At 46.1% G+C, this 22,608-nt stretch overlaps 1 protein-coding gene and 1 long non-coding RNA gene across 3 annotated transcripts in view; one reads left to right on the top strand and one right to left on the bottom strand.

Annotated features, from left to right (window-relative positions):
* PANK1 (pantothenate kinase 1) overlaps positions 1-22,608 on the top strand; it is a 71,003-nt gene that overhangs the window by 3,562 nt on the left and 44,833 nt on the right. Inside the window, exon 1 of one of the 2 annotated variants that reach the window (XM_068257558.1) lies at positions 172-361. The exons of the other annotated variant lie outside the window; for it this stretch is intronic. Coding sequence (XP_068113659.1) covers positions 334-361 — 28 coding nt within the window. The 5' untranslated portion in view covers positions 172-333. Of the gene's footprint in view, positions 1-171; positions 362-22,608 lie in introns of those variants that run through there. 2 annotated transcript variants of the gene reach the window in all.
* Positions 11,107-22,608, bottom strand: part of LOC137535693 (uncharacterized) — a 30,248-nt gene continuing 18,746 nt past the window's right edge. Inside the window, exon 3 of the long non-coding RNA XR_011024448.1 lies at positions 11,107-11,188. This is a non-coding gene — a long non-coding RNA (uncharacterized lncRNA). The remainder of the gene's footprint in view (positions 11,189-22,608) is intronic.

Consider the following 22,608-nt stretch of genomic DNA (forward strand, 5'->3'; position numbering starts at 1 on the left):
CAGTAGATGCGCTGTTAAATGCCAGTCCCTGACAGCCAATGAGAGGAGCGGGATGCCGAACACACCTACTGACACCATGGGAGGCCGGGCAGCCGAGCAGCCAATGGCGAGGCAGGAAGCATGGCTTTTGTGAGTTCATTGTAAATAACGAGTAGAGCGAGATCAGCGCATCGGGCGTTTCGCAATTTCTGTGCTGGAAGGAAAAAACGTGACCTTGTTCCTAGTGAGCTGCAGACGCCGCCGCGGTGCGGGAATGCCAAGCTGCAGGTCGCGTCTGTCCTGTGCTGTCTGTCTATCTGCTCAGTGCAACACACCTCCCCTACTGCAGCAACAATGAAGCTCATTGATGGAAAGAAACATTGTAAGTACAGCAGCGGTGGCAGAAGCGGATCTCTGTGCTGACATGAGCCGCAGGCTTGCCAAGAATGAGAAAAAAATGTCTTGTGTATGACTATTTCAATTCATTTTAGGCTTGCCTGTGAGTCTAGATCAGTAAATCTGTATATGTGTGTACATGTATCATGAATGTGTACTGCTCATGACAGATGATTGACAGCTGCAGTGATGCAAGTGTATGTTTGCAATAACTAATATTTATATATTCTCCCATTGTGTTGTCTGTATGTGGTATATGGCCGTAATGTAATTCAAGGATGGCCTTTGGCCATTTCCTACTTATGCTTGATGTAGATTGGTGGAGGCGGTTGAACTTGCAGAAAGATGATCTGGTGCACCTAGGCTGTGCAGCTAACAAGTAGCGGTGACTTATCTGCAGTATCCTGGCGGGTAGAACACGGATATGTCAAGAAAATCCAATACCAAGCTGCGTTTTTCTGCTAGAGTCAGGCCAGAGTTGAGGATCCTCTACTTTTCCAGGCCATGGTGGCTTAAAGGACAACCAAAGTAAGAGGGATATGGAGGCTGCCACATTTATTTCCTGGCACCCCTGCTGGTCTATTTGGCTGCAGTAGTATCTGAATCGCACCAGAAACAAGCATGCAACTAAACTTGTCAGATCTGAAAATGTCGGAAACCTGTGATCTGTTGCAAGCTTATCTAAAAGTATTAAAGGCACAGGAGCAGCAGGATAGGCAGGCAACTGGTATTGGTTAAAAGGAAATAAATATGGCAGCCTCCATATACCTCTTACTTCAGTTGTTCTTTAAGGTGCCCATACACTTATTGATTTATATTTTTTCTGGCAGTCTTGATCACTGCGATCAAAGAGATGCCAGAGATTGATGCCCCAACCTGGCTGCCAGATCATTATTTTGATACATTTCCATCTGAAATTGGTCAAAATTATTGATCACTCCCCGGATGGAAGTTCTCGCTGGAAAGTGGGTAGGTCGGGTGCACAAGGATAGTGGTGGTAGATTGACAGCCCCTGTCCTCGTCTCCCCACCCCTAAAATAGTCTCCGCCGGGGGCCTTGCAGAGTGTTGGCAGCAGAGCACACATTCGTCTGTCCGCAGGCACTCCTCTTTCTGTGTCCTGTCTCCATCCTCATCCGTCGGCATATATGGTACTACGTACCTGCTGCTGGGTCACGAGGGAACAGGCTGTGATGGAGACAAGCCGCTGGCAGACAGTTGAGTGTGTGCTCTTCTGCCAACACTGTGCAGGAGCCCTGGAGGAGAACTAAATTGGGGGGGGGGGGGGGGGGGTGTTGGGTTGGCCCTGTACTGTCAGAGGCAGTTCAAAGGTGTGGGTTTTTTTTGTTTTTGTTTTGTTTTTTACAGATTTGAAACTGAAATCTATTAATCTACTTGCAGTGTGTGGCAGTAATAGTTCCCTCTCTGATCGGGTTTTGATAAGAAAGGGATCTATGTGTTGGTAAAATTGGGTGTCCATCTGCCAGCATATGGCCACCTTTTATAGTATGACGATAGTGATATGAGGGATCCATAGTTTCAGATATTAGTATATTACATTGCAGTGGCGGACACAGCCAGCAGTGGGACCCTGTGCAAAATATCAATTGTGGGCCCCCCTGACCTGTGGCGCGCGAAGCGGCAAAAAGTGGGCGTGGCTATAAAAATAGTTGTGGATAGAAGGCGCCGCGGCAAAAAAAATGGGCGTGGCAATGACCGGATAAGGGCGGAGCTAACTGTAATTTAAAGTGATCCTGGGGTGAGAGTGATATGGAGGCTGCCATAGTTATTTCCTTTTAAACAATACTAGTTGCCTGGCGGCCCTGCTGATCTATTTGGCTGCAGTAATAAACTGAATTGCACCAGCAACAAGCATGCAGCTTAATCTTCTCAGTTCTGACAATATTGTCAGAAACCCCTGACCTGCTGCATGCTTGTTCAGGGTCTATGGTTGAAAGAATAAGAGGCAGAGGACCAGAACGGCAACCAGGCAACTGGTATTGCTTAAAAGGAGAGAAATATGGCAGCCTCAATATTATTCTCACCTCAGGTTCCCTTGAAAAGTGCAACGCAAAGACAGTGGGCCCAAGTTTTGGTGACCCTTTCCCCAGAAAATTCACATAATTGTGTAGGTTTTCTCAAGAAAATACACATAATGTGAGCAGATTTGCCCAGAAAATACATTCAATCATGTCGGCAGATTTGCCCAGAAAATACATTCAATCATGTCGGCAGATATGCCCAGAAAATACGTGCAATGATGTCGGCAGATATGCCCAGAAAATACATTCAATCATGTCGGCAGATATGCCCAGAAAAATACGTGCAATGATGTCGGCAGATTTGCCCAGAAAATACGTGCAATCATGTAGCAAATTTGCCCAGAACATACACGTAATCATGTGGCAGACCTGCCCAGAACATACACGTAATCATGTGGCAGACCTGCCCAGAACATACACGTAATCATGTGGCAGACCTGCCCAGAACATACACCTGCTAAAATAAATAATAAAAAAAACCATTTACTCACCTGCAGCAGCAGACCTCCTGTCCCAGCCTCCATCCGGCGCGCAGCTCCCATGGGTGGTTGGGTGGGTAGGTAGCCTGGTGGGTGGGTAGGCAGCCGGGTGGGTGGGTAGGTAGCCCTTAGCTGGGTGGGTAGGTAGCCTGGTGGGTGGCTGGGTAGCCGGGTGGCTGGGTAGGCGGGTGGGTAGGTAGCCTGGTGGGTGGGTAGGTAGCTGGGTGGGTGGGTAGGTAGGTAGCCTGGTGGGTCTTTAGGTGGGTGGTTAGGTAGCCGGGTGGGTGGTTAGGTAGCCGGGTGGGTGGTTAGGTAGCCGGGTGGGTGGTTAGGTAGCCGGGTAGGTAGCTGGGTGGGTGGTTAGGTAGCCGGGTGGGTGGGTAGCCGGGTGGGTGGTTAGGTAGCCGGGTGGGTAAATGGGTGGGTGGTTAGGTAGCCGGGTAGGTAGCCGGGTGGGTGGTTAGGTAGCCGGGTGGGTGTGTAGGTATCCGGGTGGTTAGGTAGCCTGGTAGGTAGCCGGCAGGGTGGTTAGGTAGCGGGGTAGGTAGCCGGGTGGGTAAGGTAGCCGGGTGGGTAGCTATCCGGGTGGGGGGCCCGACTCCTATCCTCCCTCCCTCACCTCGGGGGGGCCCCCCTCCCGGTATGCGCGGCGGCCGGCGGGAGAGCAGAAAATACAGGAAGTCTCCGGGGCTGCAGCAGACGCTAGAGGCAGCTGCCGCTTGGTCTCCCGTGTCTTCAACTTTGTATACTGATCGCTACTTCCTGGTTTAGTAGCGAGCAGTATACAGAGTTAAAGACAGGGGAGACCAAGCGGCAGCTGCCTCTAGCGTCTGCTGCAGCCCCGGAGACTTCCTGTATTTTCCGCTCTCCCACCGCATGAGGGGGGGGGGGGGAGCCCGAGGTGAGGGGGAGGACAGGAGTCGGGGGCCCCTAGGTTAAAAAAAAAATAAAAGGTAAAATAGAAAAAAAAAAACCAGCAATACTTAATGGGCCCCTGAAGCAGCGGAACTTCAGGGGCCCTCGTGCGGAGGCACGGCCGTATGTCCGCCACTGTTACATTGTACAAATACACTCGCATACTCTCACCCCCTCTGAGCTGCTTACAAATGTTCCCAGGGCATAGTTTATTACAACAGAGTTTGCAACACTTTAGGCCAGAAACCCACTAGGAGCGATTTTTTTTTTTTTTTTTTTTTTTTTTTTTTTTTTTTTTTTTTTTTCTGAGCGATTTGCAATTTTAAAACTCTTGCTAATGTAATGCTGTGGGTGTGATCCCACTTGAGCGATTTGATTTTATAAAAATCCCCCATAGCATTATTGCATTAGCAAGAGCTTTTTCAAATCGCTAGCGATTAGAAATCGCTCCTAGTGGGTTTCTGGCCTTACACAGTCTTGTTATTAGCTGTCCCATAGAGGTGCTTACAGTATAATCTCTACCATAGTCATGTTTCTGCCATTTTGGGGGGGAAACTTATCAGTATCTTTATTTCTTTGAATGTGTGAGAAAACCAGAGTGCCCGAAGGAAACCCATGCAAACAGAGAACATACAAAGTTCATGCAGATAGTGTCCTGGCCCAGATTGAAGACGGCAAGTAAGAGTGCTAGCCACTATGCCAGACTGGATAGTCTGAAGTGACTGTGGGGGAAAAAGGCAAATACTCACCTATGGAGAGGGAAGGCTTTGATGTCCACGTTCCAGCGCTGTCGCCATCTGAACCACACCGCCCCCCTGTCTGGTGATTGGATCACACTCTAGTGTAAAAGGACCCTCATCCAAGAAATAAGCCTACACTTTTTTTTTCCTTTTCTTTCTTCCCGCTTTGCATGAGAATAGATATAGTAACAGGGATGGGCTGTTGCCAAACAACTTGAATGAAGCATTGCGTCTGCTGTGATATCATGTTCTTCTGGTTTGGTGGTGTATTTAAATTGTGCTTGTGACTGCGAGCTTTGATGTGTGTGTGTGTGTGTGTGTGTGTGTGTGTGTGTGTGTGTTTTCTCCCCTGAACATGACAGCAAGTTCTCTTAACCTCCAGTGCCTAAAGGCTAAAAGAAAAAAATGTTCAGAGTGTGCAAAACAAGATGATTGAAGGGCTCTTGAGCTGTAGGTTAAAGTATTGCCTGATCAGTTTTAAACACTTGCTGTTTATGTTGTGTTAGCATCATGTTACTTTTCCACAGCCATGTATTATGACTTGCAAGAATGAACTAGTTGTATGAGGCTTTAGTTACTTAAAGGCTCAATTGTTATACACCAGATATGGAAATGCCGGTATAATGTCGCATTTTGCTGCTTATGGCACTGTGCTGTGCATCATCACGGGCGTGCGCAATGTACTGTGAAAGCCAGTTACTCCCTAATTCTTTAATTGTAGGCCTCCTACACACCCCAAATTTTTGAGGTTATGGATGGGCCCCCTGAGCTAGAACTGTGCCAATTTTGAATTTTCAGCCTGCCCCCCAACCCCCCCCCATGCCCCACTGGTTCACAAGATAGGATTGTATTCCATATCTTGGGAGGATATGGGGGGGGGGGGGGGGGGTTGCAGGCTTCTGAGTTACCAGTGATGATCTGTGGTTTAGGATGCACTTTTCCATTGGGATTGTGCAATACCTTATGAGCGATTTTATTCAGTATGCATGGACCCTCAATGTAAGTTATTTGTTTTTTAAGTTGTTTTATGTGAAGCTATAAATAAACTGTATCCCCGTGTAAGTTACTCGCCTGGTCGTCCTCTACTGTGTGAGCGCCGATGTCAACCACCTCCATGTGGTCCAGACCACCGGGGACTGTGTTCCAGTGGAGGAGAGCGAAGCTGCGGTGAGGAAAATAGTGGCTGCCAGGGGCTGGAGGAAGCCCCGGGTAAGTAGTACTCTGGGTAGCATTACTTGCTTGATGACTCATTTAACCAAAGCAGATATTATGCTCCCAACACAGCATGTGCAGATAGTACAAAACCTTTTTGTGCCAGACAGTGAAGCATACCCAGGGGACAACCTGTCGTCCAATTGGACAGCAGTGTCACCTGATGCAGAATTGGATTGGAAGCCAGGGAATAACTGCTCGCTGGCTTCCCTGTGGATTGGGGTTGCCAGCATTGCTATTCTGTATGTGAGCCACCGATATTTTAAGATGCAGTGGACCGCATCTAAGTGATACATGTTGTGAGTGAAGGGCCGGGGAAAAAGCCTCAGGGGGCCGCATTTGGCCTTAGTTTGAGGACCACTGATATAAACATTACAACGTTTGGTATATACTGAATAGTTGTACACAGTTTATTCTGGTTGAATACAATTTGACAATCCATCACACACCATACAATTCTTGGTAAAGTTGGTCTGAATTTTCCAACATGTCCAATCCAAAAAAAAAATCGAGAATTTGAGACATTTTTCAGTAACATTGAAGAAAAAATTGTAACGTGTGGCCACCTTTTAGCTCCTTTCACATTTTATACATAGCGTTGCGGATCCTGCAATATAAAATCGCAGTGGTGATGTAAAGTCGCATTGCGGCCTACCACTGAAAAGTGACCCATACAGTACAGCATGCAGACCAGAGACTTTATGCTTGCGTCGCCCGGTAACACACTGCAGGCGGTGCGTTGTTCTGTCGGGACTAAACTGCCCTTGTGAAAGGCCCCCTTATAATTTGCATTGTTTTGATGGGATTATATTGTCTATTGTGCGGCTGTATAATGGACATGCTGCCTGATGCAGTAAAGTTGGCGTGCGCAAGGACCACCCAACACTTTTACTGATACTAGCGCAAGGGGAGCACCAGCCATTTACCCGTTAGCACTGTGCGCGTTACTGGATTAGTGCGTGGGCTAACACTTGTTACCATAGCAAAAGTGCATTACCACGGTAACGTGACTGGTGCTCGCCCTGCGCTAGTAATATTAAAATTACTTTGCGCTTCTTCTTGCGCACGGCAACTTTATTGGAGTTTACTGCATCAGGCCCATAGTGTGAAAGGAGCCTTAGATGAATAACCGCGTCAGTTTTTTATATAGAAAGTTTGACAGTGTAAATGGTAAATTAGAACCATGACCTACATGCAGAGAGCGGCTTGTCTGATCTGGTGTTAAACACCACTCAGCAACAAGTTACTCTGCATACGCTTATCCCTTTATAAGCATGATATGAATGCTAGGACATAAATACCATTTATGAGCTCACTCCTTACTAATTATAATGCTGTACCTACAGGAAGTAAACATGCTGGGGCACAATCGTCATACAAATGCAGTGTAGACCTTGTAATATTCTTATCAGTATAAATATAGACTCCAGCAGGCTGGAAAGTGGAGAAGCTCATGAAGTTTTGCTGGGAGAAGACACGCCAGTAGCCGCTTCATTTCACTGGCTGTTGAGCGCTATTTCCACTTGTGCTTAAAGAGAAACCATAACCAAGGATTGAACTTCATCCCAATCAATAGCCGATACCCCCTTTCCCATGAGAAATGTTTACCTTTTCTCGAATAGATCATTGGGGGGGGGGGTCTGTATGGCTGATATTGTGGTGAAACCCCTCCCACAGTGTGATGTCAGTACCTAGGTCCTGACCATTTCTTGTCTGTGAGCCTTGTTGCATTGTGGTAAATAACAGCTGTTTCCAACTGCCAAGCAGCCAGTATCTCCCTCTGCATATATTTATCTATAAAAGTAACAAAAAAAAAACCAATGCTTAGCCTATCGCATTGATAGGGGGTGTGGTTATAGATAATTGCAGTTGGTGCTGTTTTTTTTTTTTTTTTCTTTTTGTTTTATTATTCCCATATCTGCCGGCAGTAAAGGTGATTACCCGCAGGCTGATTGTGGATCAAACAATATGAACAAATTACTTGGCAAATATTAATCATTTCTCTCTCCTATTTTTTTTTAACTTCTCACTTCATATACTTATATATTATATCAAATCAATCACTGGCATTAGTGATTTGTGATTGCTAGTGGAAAAGGGCCCTTAGTGTTTACCCTCTGCGTAGAACCTTGACTGGTGATAACCTGGCCTTCTGTGTGTCTCTTATTTTGAGCCTATTCCTAGAGCAAGAGGCACTTTTAAAGACTCTGCTTGTAAAACATGTTTTTTTTTTGTTTTGTCTTTTTGGTCCCTACGATATTCAGCACCCAGCTATAGTGGAAAGGGGGGGGGGGGGCACATGCGTCATACATTAGTCTGAGACCCTTGAGCTGTGGTCGGTGGGCAAGCTGGCAGCCACTTGTAGCCTGCTCTCTATCTGCACACTACTCTGGGCCTGCATGGATTAACTCAAAAGCAATAGACCTATGCTTCCTGTGCAAGGGAATTGCCTGTCATCTGTGACTTGCTTGTGCATGGCTGCAATGCTATGGTATTATCTTGGCTGCACTGAAATGTTGACAGAGGAGCACACTAAAAATGCTGTACCAGCATTAAGTGGTGAGACCTATGCTTTCTGTGCAAGTGTTGCGTGATTATTGCATACAAATCCCTGCATATTGAGCACTGTGCATTTTGATCTAGCTTAGATGCTATCTGCTCGCTTTCTGAAGCATTGAGAAGAAAAAAAATGACTCAATTATTGACTGAATTAAGATACAGTACTATAGTTCACTTTATGTGCTTGAGTAGGACAATTTCTGATATAGTAAACTACTTTTCCCAGGCCCTTGGAGTTTACTATAAAGCATAGATGTCAAACTCCGGCCCATGGGCTAAATCTGGCCCTCGGAGCCATCTGATTTGGGCCTCAGGTGGTTTCCCCACTTTGCATTGTGTTTGGCCCACTCTAGACCATATAGAAAATCGTTCAGGCCTACATACCAGGGAAGGGTATAGGAGAGGGAAGGAGGCCACTAGACACCAGGGAACTGTATAGGGGAAGGAGGGGGCCACTAGACACCAGGAAATTGTATAGGGGAGGGAGGACCACTAAACATCAAGGAATTCGTATAAATGAGGGAGGACCACTAAACATCAGGGAACTGTATAAAGGAGAGAGGGGGTCATTAGACACCAGGGAACTTTATAAGGGAGGAGGCCAATAGCCATCCAGATTGGCCCGTGACTTAGTCACAGAGCTCAATTTCGGCCCACTTTATTTCGGTTTGACTCCCCTGCTATAAAGGGATTGTACTGTACCTCTAGTTTGTTTCTATTTTCACCTGTTCCACATACACAGGCATTTACTATCCTAATAGGGCTGTGGAATCATCACACACCTAAATGTTAGCTCAATTTTATGTTCTCGTAAACTTTCATCCTGCGCACATGTGCGAGACATCCCACCTATATTTCCGTCTACAGATCCGGGATTTTAAAGGGCTGCTTTTACAACTCATAGTAACTGTGTGTTCCGCACAGCACACTGTATGCGGTGTTCTTTGTGTTTCCTGGTATTGAACGCAACTGTGCTCTGCAGGCTACAGTTTGTTAGTTTATGCCTGGATTGCGTGTTTGGCAGCTGCACTTTGAACTTTAGTAAAAGGAGCAAAAGCTTTCTCAGAAGAGGTGTTTTATTGTCCTGTCTCTTTTATAGCATGTCTACAATTCTCTGGGAATATGCTTGTACTGAGGAGTTTGAGTCAAGGACAAGCAATTGGGTAGACAAGACACAGAACATTTATATTGCACTTTTTCTCCTGGCGGTCTCAAAGCGCCAGAGCTGCAGCCACTAGTGTGCTCTGTAGGCAGTAGCAGTGTTAGGGAGTCTTGCCCAATGTCTCCTTACTGAATAGGTGCTGGCTTACAGGAAGAGCTGAGATTCGAAAACCCTGGTCTCCTGTGTTTTAAGGGCAGAGCTCTGAGGCAGGGAACACAAAGGCCTCAATTCACTAAGCTTTATCAAGCACTTTATCGAACGTTTGATAATTTTCCTCATGGGTAAAATCTAATTTTGAATTCACTAAGGTGTTAGATTTATTGAATGTTTTATCGATAAAACATTCAACACCTTAGCGAATTCAAAATTAGATTTTACTCATGAGGCAAATTATCAAACGTTCGATAAAGTGTTTGATAAAGCTTAGCGAATTGAGGCCAAAGTGTGTTTCTATGCAGAAAAATGTGCATGTTTTTTTTTCACAGCAGCTTATGTAATTGATAGAGAAAACTTATAAAATGTGCAGAATTATGATGATGAATGTCAATTTTTTTCTGTGCGCAAAAAAACGCATCAACTGTGAACTAGCCTATTGATTAACAAGCTTCCATAGGTCTCCCACTTTGGTTTCCTAAAAGCAAATCACAAAAGCATCCCAGCATATAGTTGTCACTATAGAATTGATTTCTGTAAAATAAACAGTCTTCAAATAAATTATGAAGTAACGCATACATGCTGTAGTATTTCTACGCTATTTTTTTCTTTCTTATACTTTATTTGGGGTGGCTATCTTGCTGTCAGTGTCAGCACTGTGAACAGAACAGGGAGAATTAAAGCAGGCTATGTTTAAGGCCAGGGTCACGCTTAGCAGAATCGCATGAGTTTTCCCCATAGCACATAGGGGAAAAATGCATTTCGATTCTAAGTGTGACCCTGGCCTAAAGGAAACCCGAAATAACTTACATGGGGCTTCTTCCAGCCCCCTGCAGCCGCCTTGTGCCAGCGACGGTACTGAATGACCATCTGGTCCCCCAACGCTGCTCAGTTTCGGTTCTGGCAGTCGGTGGCCACTGCGCGTCCGTGCTCTCGTACCCGGCAGCATCCTGCGCAGGTGCAGTAGAGATTTTCTCGTACAGTGCCTGCGCAGGACGTTCCTGGTGACGGTAGCGCAAACAAGGATGCGCGCAGCAAGGGCCGTGCAGTGGCCGTGAACTTGCGGTAACGAAACTTACCCGCAGCGTGGGACCGGAGGATCATACCAGGATGGCGTGGCTAAAGGGGCTGGCAGAAGCCCCAGGAAAAAAAAAATTTAGGGTCCCTTTTAAAACACATTAAAGCTAACTCATCTGATCTGCATGCTCATTCTGGGCTAGTAAAAGTATTAGAGGCAGAGCATCAGCACAGAAGTCAGGCAACTCGCACTGTTCATTGGAGAATGAAGGTAGCCTCTGTACTCTTCACAACTCAGGTTCCCTTTAAAGACAAGTGTTCTTATGAAAGCAGGTCCACCTATCCTTTGTCCCCAAGATTATAGCCGAAACCAAATAGCAGTGTTTTGTACAATTGTAATCCAACCAGCACAGCCTGCTTATCATACCTCAGATCTCCTTTCAGCTTGGCCACCATGGCGCCTGCGTTAGCAGATAATTGCATATGAAGAGGTGAAATTTGTCAGGACCAGATTGTGAGAGTTACAAAGCTGTGGTCTGGTAGAGAAAATCTAAAGTTACTAAAGCTTGAAACTGAGCAGAGCCAAGTGACGACAAGGACCAGAGTATGGCCATCTTTGTAGGTGTAGGTAAAGGACCATTGGAAGAGGTCAAAGGAGAAGGAGAGTGATGCATTGTTTTTTATTGTCTGAACTTACTGGGGATATATACCCTCGCTGTCCCAGAAAAACCTCATGATGTTAGAAGAAACCTTCCCAAATGAACAGGTGACCCATCTAGATCTATCTCCAATCTTGTTCAAGTTGAGATGACCTCACTGTGGGCCTGATTCATAAAGCTTTTCTATTAAATTATCTCACCTTATTTGTTAACTCACAATTTATCTCTCCTTAAATTACTTAACTAATGATTTACCTCTCCTTATCTAACTTAACTTGTGGTTTAGCTCTCTTTTTCTAGCTTAAAGAGAAACCATGACCAAGTATTGAACTTCATCCCAATCAGTAGCGGATAGCCCCTTTCCCATGAGAAATCTTTTCCTTTTCACAAACGTATCAGGGGATCTGTATGACTGATATTGTGGTGAAACCCCTCACACAGTGTGATGTCAGGACCACAGACCTGACAGTTTCCTGTCTGTGAACCTCATTGCGTTGTGGGAAATAACAGCTGTTTACAGCTGGGGCCAACTGCCAAAGAAAACAAGCAAGCAGCATCTCCTTCCACTGACATCGCCTGCCAGCAGTAAAAATGTCCCCATGTGGTAAATGTCAGACTGTAAATCAGGAGAGGAAAGATTTTACAATGGGAAAACTGACTAAATAATTTATACATAATTATTGTAGAAATGAAGCACTCATGGTTTAGCTCTCCTTATTTGATATAACTCATGGTTTAGCGCTCCTTATTTATCTCATGAATTATCTCTGCTTATTTGTTTATAACATGCATTAGCACTCCTTACAGTTAAGGTGAACAAAGGTAACCTTTGCGAATCAACCCCTTAGGGCCCGTTTCCACTAGGAGTGGTGCGCACCATGTGTGTGCTGAAACACATGCACGGCAATGCTGCAGGTTCTCGCATGGCCGCAGCCGCGTCCCATCTCTCCGGAAGTGATGCGGCCGGCGGCGGAAGTGATGCGATGCAGCTAGGTAGCCGCATTTGCATCACTTTGTAATTGAAACCGACCCTCAGTGTCATGGTGCCACTCGCCACAAGTACAGGACATTAGGAGAGCATCTCAATTGGGACGTGGGCAACAATAGGAATTTAACAGATTCTAACCCTTCTCCACTCCCTTCAGAACTAAACAAACTGCTGCTTGCCATCCCACTCACTACTTAGCATCTTCTCCATGTATACATTTTTTTCGGATGTGTTTTAAAATTATTTTATAGCTTAACTGCTGGTGCCCGCAGCACTGCGCACCCCGCGCATGCGGCATCTCTCGGACATTGTATGATTTATTTCGCCACACGTGCGCACCATCCAATCAGCATCGTGGGCTGGGGCAGAAGGAGGTATGTCCGGGGCGGTGGCGGCTTTTAAATATATTATGGATTAGGAAACCATATAAAGTAATAACCTCCTGTGGAAAGATCACACCAGAATTGTCATTCCTGCACTTCTGTGATGAAAATCTAGCTTTAAATGTTCAGACAGGAATTTTTATTACTTGTGAGGTGACCGCTCATTGTTGGCTGCCTTCAGTACAGGGTGACCTGAGTCACCTGATAATTTATGTGTAAAATTAATGTTTATACTTGTCAGGCAGGTTTGGCTTTAGAGAGCTGTGACACATGAGCTGGCATCGTGTGACTGAAGGAACAACAAAGTTACATGTACTTTCCGAAAAGAGTTTCACTGAGTACTGTTCAGATGGTATAAAAACCCTTGCCTCTCTTTCCTCTCCTCAACTGGAAGCTAGCTGCACTGCCTTTCCGGTTGCAGATACTCCCACATATTATGGCTCAATACAGCCCTTTTTGTGACAGTTGACTCTATGTACACCTTTCAGAAGAGCAGTGGATGGGAGGGAGTCTTTACAACAATGCACACAGGTGCAGCATTCCAAAGTGCTGTGACGGATTTAAGTCATCTCATTACCTGAGCTGCTTTACCAGTTTGCCAAGCTGTAGATGCAGACGTTAAAGGAAATCTGCAGTGAAAATAAACTTATGATATAATGAATTGTGTGTAGTATAGCTAATAAATAGAACATTAGTAGCGCAGATATGCGTTTCATATTGATTCCAGTACAGGAAGCGTTAAACTTCATTTGTTATCCGAGCAAAAGAGCTTCTCTGAGATCCTCACCAAGCTTGGTCAGCTACAGTGCTGTTTTTTTTTTCTTTGAAGCACTTAATTTAACCTGTCTCTCAATATTTGTTTAAGATTTTACTGCAGGAAGGTTAAAAGTTTCCTTAGTTTTGCTCTTTTTCATAGTTTAAAATAGTGTACTGTAGTGTGTAAACTGCAAATATTACAGAATCTATTATTATTTTATTGTTTAGTATTTATATAGCGCCAACATCTTCCGCAGCGCTGCACAGAGTATATAGTCTAATCACTAACTGTCCCTCAGAGGAGCTCACAATCTAATCCCTACCATAGTCCTATGTCTATGTATGTATCATATAGTGTATGTATCATAGTCTAGGGTCAGTTTTTAGGGGGGAGCCAATTAACTTAGCTGAATGTTTTTGGGGTGTGGGAGGAAACCGGAGTGCCCGAAGGAAACCCACGCAGACACAGGGAGAACATCCAAACTCCTTGCAGATGTTGACCTGGCTGGGATTTGAACCAGGGAACCAGTGCTGCAAGGCAAGAGCGCTAACCACTTTGCCACCGTGCTGTCCCTGCAATGTTCTAAAAAAAAAAAAAAAAAAAAAAACTTTATAACTGAAAATAAAAATTAGACTCTTCTTTGTTACTAATGTTCTATGAATTATCCGTACTACACCTACAGTTCATTATATACCGTAATAAGTTGTTTTTTTTGTTTTGTTTGCAGTGTCACTTTAAAATGAGATTATATACTTTATTTATTGTGCATCCTTAAAATTAAAGATTTCTCAACCAGAGAAATCAACAATGTATCTCTTGTCCATAGGTACAAACCATACAATTTTCTGTTCTGGCAGGTAAATCTAACAGAAAATTGTATGGTGTGTATCTAGCATTAGAATTGCAGGTGCTATGAGCAAAAAAGGCTCACAGCTTTCATTTTAGTAGTTCATAACTAGTGGTCACATGACCATTTTATGCACCATCCCCTTTAATACCAAGTACTTAACAGATGGCAGAGCTTTTGAAGTGGATGCAGAGCACAGATCTGCACAGTAAATCTGTGTCTAGCATGGGATAAGGACTGGATAGGAAAGTGTGGGGAAATACGTCACAAGACCACCATTTTGGAGCACTTAAAATATTACGGATCCACACCTGTCATTGGTATGGTGATAGTTGTTTGTTTGGTTTTTTTTTTTAATTTCCCACTGCTAGGCCTCGTTCAGAATACATGCGCTGCCGTGCGCATTTTGGCAGCGCGTATAGTGTGTGACACGCAAGAACGGTAGAAGGGCATAGACAGCCCTTCTACCGTTCCCATCATATGCGCTGCGCAGCAGCGCGTTTGCGCTATCGCGTGCTGCACACATTTTTGGGAATCGCAGCGCAGATCCCAGTCATTGTAATGAATGGGATCAGTAGCGCAGATGGCGTCCCGATCGCACAGCCATCTGCACTAAATGATGTGAACGAGGCCTAAGTCTTTAAAGCAGAGCTCTTTGCATCCTGTAGAAAATTGCCTCAAGTTTTGCAACAGTCCTATATTTTATATATATTAATGCCAGATCGTTGTAATGCTCCACCCCCTCACACCGTAACAACAAAAAATAGATTCATATGACCCTGTGGCAGAGTGCGCAGACAGCTTAGTGCCGCCCCTCGTCCTGTGACTTACTCCCTGCTGGACAAGAACTGCGTCACTGGGATTTCCAGCTTCACCGTCGTATTCACACTGCCACCGCCCAGGTATTGTCGCCCATTGACTTGCATGTATTTGGTTGCGGCGGAAGTCTGGCGGTAACGCAATGTTTACTTTGCAGCCGGTCTGTGGCGGATCGGACATTTGGCATGCAACGCAGTTAGTGTACTAGGCCCCATAGACTTGCTGTTGCATTACCCTGCATGCAGAAAGTGTTGGGCCCCGTTTCCACTATCGCGAATCCGCATGCGTCTTGCGTATGCGGATTCGCATAGACAATATAAGTGAATGGGCCTGTTTCCACTTATGCGTCTGCGGGAGCGTATTATTGTGCAGAGAAAATCTGCACGGAACACCCTGCAGAATTCACCTGCGTGTGGAATGCAGGCGAATCGCACACAATGTATTTAATAGGGAAATCGCATGTTTTCCCCATGCGATTTTGCCACGAATTCACATGCGAATTCGCATAGGTGCCAATGTAAATTCACACAGGCAGTGACATGGTTAAAATCGCATATACCCTCACCTATGCGAATTCGCGGCAAAAAACGCATGCGGAATCGCATCCGCATGCGATTTCATCAGCGGTGGAATCCAGGCGATTCCGCACCGCAATAGTGGAAACGAGCCCTTAAGGCAAAGAAAGTGGCCTAGTGTGAAAGTTGCCTAAATGTTAGGATAGATTATTTAGGCCCTTCAGTACCAGAGGTTTTTGGCCCCTTAAGGACCAGAGACCACTGGCACCAAACACCTGGGCTTGCCAACATCACGCTGCACAGAATCGCCGCTACTGCCGTTCACCTATCTCCCCAGCCCGTTCACTCTCCTGTTGCTATGACGGCAGAGTTCTGTGAGGCGGTCAGGAGACTATTTTCATTGGCTCCTGACCTGTGAGCCAATGAGATTGGCTCACAGTGATCACGGGGTCAGGAGCCAATGAAACCTGCTCCTGACCAGCTCGCAGAGCTCTGCCGTTATCTTAATGGTACGGTGAGAACGAGAGCGCGTGGTGTCTGTGAGTGAAATCTAAGCATTGGCAGGGATAACCGCTCCCAAACGGGGCCCAGATTTCAATAGGTGTCATCTGAAAGCGTTAAAGAGGAACTTTATTATATATCACTTAATGAGTAAAGCTTGGTGTAATTGCCTTCTTAAAACAGAAGGAAATTTGCAACAATTCAGTTATAAGTGAACATCTGTGGTTACCCACAATGCACTACTACTAAATATGCAAATTATCCCTTTTCGCCCTTGTTAAAGAGAATCTGTAACGTCAAAACGTCCCCTGGGGGGTACTCACCTCGGTTGGGGGAAGCCTCTGGATCCTAATGAGGCTTCCCATGCCATCCTCCATCCCTCAGGGGTCTCGCGGCAGCCCTCCGTACAGCAGTGACGTCAATATTTACCTTCCCGACTCCTGCGCAGGCCCTCTGACGGCTGTCGGCTCCGAAGTAGGCGGAAATACCCGATCGCCGTCGGGTCTGCTCGACTGCGCAGGCGCAAGTCTCCGGCGCCTGCGCAGTAGAGCGGACCCGACTGAGATCGGGTATTTCCATCTACTTCGGAGCCAAAAGCAGCCACAGCGCCCCCGCTGGAGCCTGCAAAGGTAAATATTGAATTGACAGTCGGGTCTGTCGCCGGCTGTTCGGAGGGCTGCAGCGAGACCCCCGTGGGACAGAGGACGGTGTGGGAAGCCTCATTAGGAACCCGAGGCTTCCCCCACCTGAGGTGAGTACCCCCAGGGGATATTTTTGATGTTAGTGTCTCTTTAAGCAAAGCAAGCATCCAGAACCGCTGGTGTATAGCAAGCCTATAGCTTAAAGTTTTACACAGCCATATCAAACCCACATGTAGTAGGAGGGCTTTTTGGTTCCTTTTATCCCCCTATACATTCCTAGTAGTTTGGGTCACCCTGAGCTGCTTGGTCACTCTGTTAATGAGTAAAATTATTTATTTTGACAATATTCATTTATACATTATATAGTCCGTGTTTGCCTATTGTAAACTCTTACCTCAGCCTGGAACATAGCGGATCTCCCAGAGTGCTCTGTGGCAGAAGACTGTGTGGCATCACAGCCTAGGCTAAACATCATCAAGATGGCAGAGATGCATATGCATAAGCGTTTCTGATGCTGAAACCAATAAAATTAAGGTAAAAGTGGGTATCCTGAAAAATGCATTACGTTCTTCTATATGTCGTTACAGTTCCTTGTAAAATAAAAAAACTCCAAATATGAATTTTCATAAGAGAATCGGCACTTCCTGCAATACTAGTAAGAAGACGCAGCAATATGAGGGGTGAGTAATGCCAGTGCCAATTCTTACAGCAGGTATGCCACTCCTGCCAGTCACACTGCACTGGTGAAGGTTTTTTGCAAAAGTCACACTGCTGGTGCAAATTTGCATAAAAAAATTATCAATATGTGTAACCTACTACGTGTGAACCACTAGCCGACTGTGTCACGTTGATGGGCGTGGCCACGGCAGCAGCCCTAGAACCGCCTAGCGCCGATCTGCATAAGGTCCTGCAGGCCAGTTTTGCTGGAGATCGCGCATCTTCGCTTGGGAGGCAGAGCTCCGCTCCCTCTTCAGACTCCTAGTGGCGATCGCCGTGCGTCACGGCTGTCTCCCTGGGGCACACAGAAGTGATGGGCAGTAATTGGCTGACATGGGAGGGGGGAAGCTAGATGGAGAACATTCAAAAAAACAAAAAACACAAATTTAATACATATTGACAAAATAAAATAAACAATGGGGGAGCGATCAGACCCCACCAGCAGAAAGCTCTATTGGTGGGGAGAAAAGGGGGAGGGGAAGAATCACTTGTGTGCGGACATGCACGGCCCTGCAGCGAGGCCTTAAAGCTGCAGTGGCCTATTTCATGAAAAATGGGCTGGTCTTTAAGTGGGTTTAACACTGTGGTCCTCAAGTGGTTAAGGACCAAAACAATTAATCAGGTTACGCTTCTTAGGAAAAATCTCGACATCTAACATGTAGTGTGCTCTACATGCAATGATATAAATTTAAGGGAAACCTGAAGCGAGAAGTATATGGAGGCTGCCATATTTGTTTCCTTTAGGCTACTTGCAGACCAAGACATTGCATTAGGTGCCACGTTAAGGTCGCATAACGTGCACCTAACACATCGTATGGTGCTACAAGAGAGGACGGTAGAGTGAGCCGCGTTAAGCGGCTCTATCCCTATAAGGTCTCCCAGAGTGGCGCTGATTGGCCGGCGGGACCACGTGATGCGGAGCGAGACACTCCGCATCACATGGTCCCACCGGCCAGTCAGCGGCCGCCAGTGCAGTGAATATTAAGTAGCCATGTGCGCGGCTACTGTAGCTGGCTCTCTCCGCCCCCCACTGCGCATGTGCAAACAGTCTAACGCGGCTATAGCCGCTCTAACGCCGTAGCATGCTGCACTGTCCCGACAACGTGCAACGTTACATGTAACGCAACGTGGGCTGTGTGAACAGCCCACTTGTGTTACATTGCACGCTAACGTGCGCCTGTAACGTCCCTGTGTGGAAGCAGCCTTAAACATTACCAGTTGCCTGGCAGTCTTGCATCAGCAATGTCTGAATCACTCAACTGAAACAAGCATGCAGCTAATCTTGTCAGATTGTTGCCAGAAACGCCTGATTTGCATGCTTGTTCAGGGTCTATGCTAAAAGTATTAGAGGCAGTGGATCAGCAGGACAGTCATACAACTATATAAGTAAATAAATGTCAGCCTCCATATCCCTCTTACTTCAGGTTCCCTTTAAACACCAGTTCTCAGCAGTAGGGATGGCAATTCTTAGAACTCCTGGCGAAGCATGTGATACACTTGTAAGCCCTGATTTGCTGGCCATGATCATGCGTTAAACTAGGAAGTCATCACAGTAAATCAAAACCTTACAAGTCTATCAGCTGATCAAACTGATCACATGCTTCTCCATGAGTTATCCTAAGTATTGCCAGTCATTGATGGTCAATGGGCAAATAATTCCAAGGTGTTTCTGAATTATACCAGTATATTTCAGCTTGATAATGAACCAATCGAATCCTGCCAAGAGGCTCCATTTTCCTGTACAGACTATGGGCTGATGCACACCAAGAACGGTTCTGAGCGTTTTTAAAAATGCTTGCCCTTTGAAAAGCGTTTGGCTAATGTATTTCAATGGGATGGTGCACACCAGAGTGATTCGTTTTTTCCTCAAGTGCAAAGGCGGGTCCAGCAGCATTTCTGCTGATTTCTGAGGCGATTCAGCCTCAATGTTGTATTGGAAAGTGGAAAATCGCGCTTGAAAGCGCTAGATCAGCGCGTGTTTTTGTTACAGAAGCTGCTCAGTCAAAGCTTTATTGTAACAAAAAATAAAAAAACTACACCAAAACACTCCAAAAATCGCTAGGCTGGATTAGAAAATCGCTAGGCACATGCCTAGAATCATGTGCCTAGCATCGCTCTGAAAAATTACTTCAAAAAGCGCTAAGCGTTTGCGATTACGCTAGCACTTTTTGATGTGCACTGGCCCTTAGAGGTTCTTTAAATTATGGTTTCAGGCAAACATGGTTGCAGGGGCATTCCAGCTTCTAGTGTTGTTTTGTAATGTAAGACTACACTACAGTTGCTATGTTATTGTGTCTGATAGGAAGTGCTCAAATTCCCCCCCCCCCCAGCAGTCCAGTTATCAGCAGTTGGCAAAGGAATGTGTACCGTCATATCACATTGCAGCTTCTGAGGTAATATTTCAGTGCTGCCCCACACCTGCCTATCAGTTGTACACTTTAATTTACAGACATCTGGAAATGGAGCCACATGGTACTGTCTATTGGGTGTACAAATTACAAGCACTTAAGACGGTTCAGGTATCAAAAGTTGACCGGTTTAATCCACTCAGCCAATAGAAAACCCCGGTAGTATGCTTCTGCTGGGCCTCCATTGGTATTATGCCACTTGTCCCCGGCAAAAGCAGTGACCCGAGTGGCGTCGGTGAGAAGGTGGAAGTCGTAAAGACTTGCAAGAATGTGTATGGCAAACAGCCTATTGAGATTCTTTCCCATAGGCTTGTGTAGATTAATTCGGCATTTGCAGCCAGGGCCGGCGCTACCATAGAGGTAAAGGGGGCAATTGCCCCAGGGCCCCTGAGTGCTGCTGGGCCCCCAGGTCTCCTCCAACTTGTACTCCCTGGGGCCACTGCACTGTTTTTGCAGTGTAGCCACTCGCCTGTCCCAGCACGCTGCTCCGCCTGTGCTCACCATCTTCATACCCCCTGGCTCCTTCTTCTTCATGACCCGTTACATTACGGATAACATGTGCGAGGTAATGGAGAAGAGGCACTCCTGTGGGGATGAACATAAGGGCACAAACTAATGGAGGAGCTGCGAGACGAGACAGGTGAGTTGCTATGCTGCTAAAAATGGTGCAGGGGCCCCAGTTAGCACATTAAAGGGAACCAGAGATGAACGTTTCACACAAAATAAACATATCAGTTGATAGCTTGTAAAGAATAAATGCTCTACCTGATAATTTTGCCGCTCTGGTGTGCCTTTTTTAGTGTTTTTTTTATCCATTATTGCTCCAGGAAAAATCAAATATGGCAGCCAGCTCATATCCCTTCTCCTTCCGGGTTATATGAGTTGTTCTGGATGTGCTGTCTAGGCTATATGAGACTAGGCTGCTATCTAGGCTATATGAGAAAGGCTGCTGTGTGCTTTCATTTTGGTATGATGTACTGCCTGTAGGAAGTGTCTCTCATAGGAATGAAACTGCAGTGATCAGTATCTATGCACACAGAGCACACAGGGATCATATTGCAGCCACAGAGCTTCTCTTTCAGCAGAGCAGCCCCTCCCAGTAGAGATGGGAAGTTCGGATCTTTTCAATGATCCGGATGATTCGAATCGGATCATTGAAGAGATCCGGATCTTTGATCCGAATCTCGGATCATTTTACTACCGGAAGCATTCGGGGGTGAAATGAACAGCAGGACAGGTCTGTGGACAGGAGAAGGGGAGGGAGTGGGCACACAGAGAAGGGGAGAAGATGGACAGAGGGCAGGGAGTGGACAGAGATGGGAGGAGGGACGAGCAGAGAGCAGAAATGTTTGCACGTAATACCCACATGCTGAAGTCATATGCTTTACATATATTTCACCTATATGTTCATCTGTACACTTTGAAAGAAAAGGTCGCACAGTGAAAGAAAGCATTCCCAGAAGTGAAGTGCAGCTGTTTAGTGCCGAGTGCAGGAGGATTATATTGCCTTTCAATCACACTGTCTGCAAAGTTACTGAGCTGTGCTGAGCCAAAAGCTTCCAATGTGTTCACTGTGCAGCACTACGGAACAGACAGCCTGTAATGAGCAGCACATTGCAGCCAGTATGTGTGCTCTACACATATCTGGCAGTGGCACCCATGTCCTCTCTCTCTCATCTACCTGTCCCTGCAATGCTGCCTCCTTTCCAACAGAGCGATCCATCTCTCCTCTGCTTCCAAGACCCCGCTGCCCGCTGAAAGGGGGCGTGTCGCTCCTGGCCCCGCCCCTTTTGCGATCCGAATCACTCATTTTGATGATTCGGATGATCGACTCATAAAATAGATTCGGATCAAAGATCCGAATCGTTCATGATCCGGACAACACTACCTCCCAGTCATCACAGCTCTCAGTATGCAAAGCAGGAAATCTAAGCCAGGAGAGGGAAAGGCTTGGGCTTGAAAACACTTCACAGAAGAGTGACTCAGCTATAATGATTCCAGGTCAAACCTCGACTGAATAGTCGGTGGATTCTTATCACAGTTGCTAATAGACTAATTAAGCAGATAACAATGAAACTAAAAGCAGGGTAGGTGTTTACTGTCATGTTCCCACTGATAAATGTAATAAAATACATGAGGGTGCTTCATCTCTGGTTCTCTTTAAAGTTGAGGGGAGAGATCTGGAGGAGAGGGGCAGCTGGCTTGGGAGCCCCAGGGCTGAACTGGGGGGGGTTGGGTTCAGGGGGGCCCCCAGGTTACATTTGCCTTGGGCCCTATTATGGCTTGAACCGGCCCTGTTTGCAGCCTTTGGGCTCTTTTCCATACAGCGTGCTTTCAGCCACACTTATGGAAATGCGATCACAGGGACATCAGACAGTGCATAGACTTGCAGTTCACCACTGAATCGCAGTGCATGGTTGCCTTCATTTTGGGGCAATTGCATCTGTGATCCCATTCAGTGTAATGAATGAGCTTACAAGCTCCGCCCCCCTGGGAGTGACACGCAATGCAGAGCCGTGCTGCCCTGCGTTGCAATGGAAACTAGCCCTTTGCGGTGTCTGTAATTATTGTGCACCACACAGGCCTGTGGGCCACTCATTAGAACTGAAGCCATTGGCAACAGACCTGTGTTGCTGGATGCTATGCTTAGCATAGGTCTGTTGACATGGCAGTTGGTCTGTTGGGTTCTGACCATTTTTTTCTGCTGTGAACCCAGCATAA

This window comes from Hyperolius riggenbachi, chromosome 10 (genome assembly GCF_040937935.1).
Source record: "Hyperolius riggenbachi isolate aHypRig1 chromosome 10, aHypRig1.pri, whole genome shotgun sequence".
NCBI lineage: Eukaryota > Metazoa > Chordata > Amphibia > Anura > Hyperoliidae > Hyperolius > Hyperolius riggenbachi.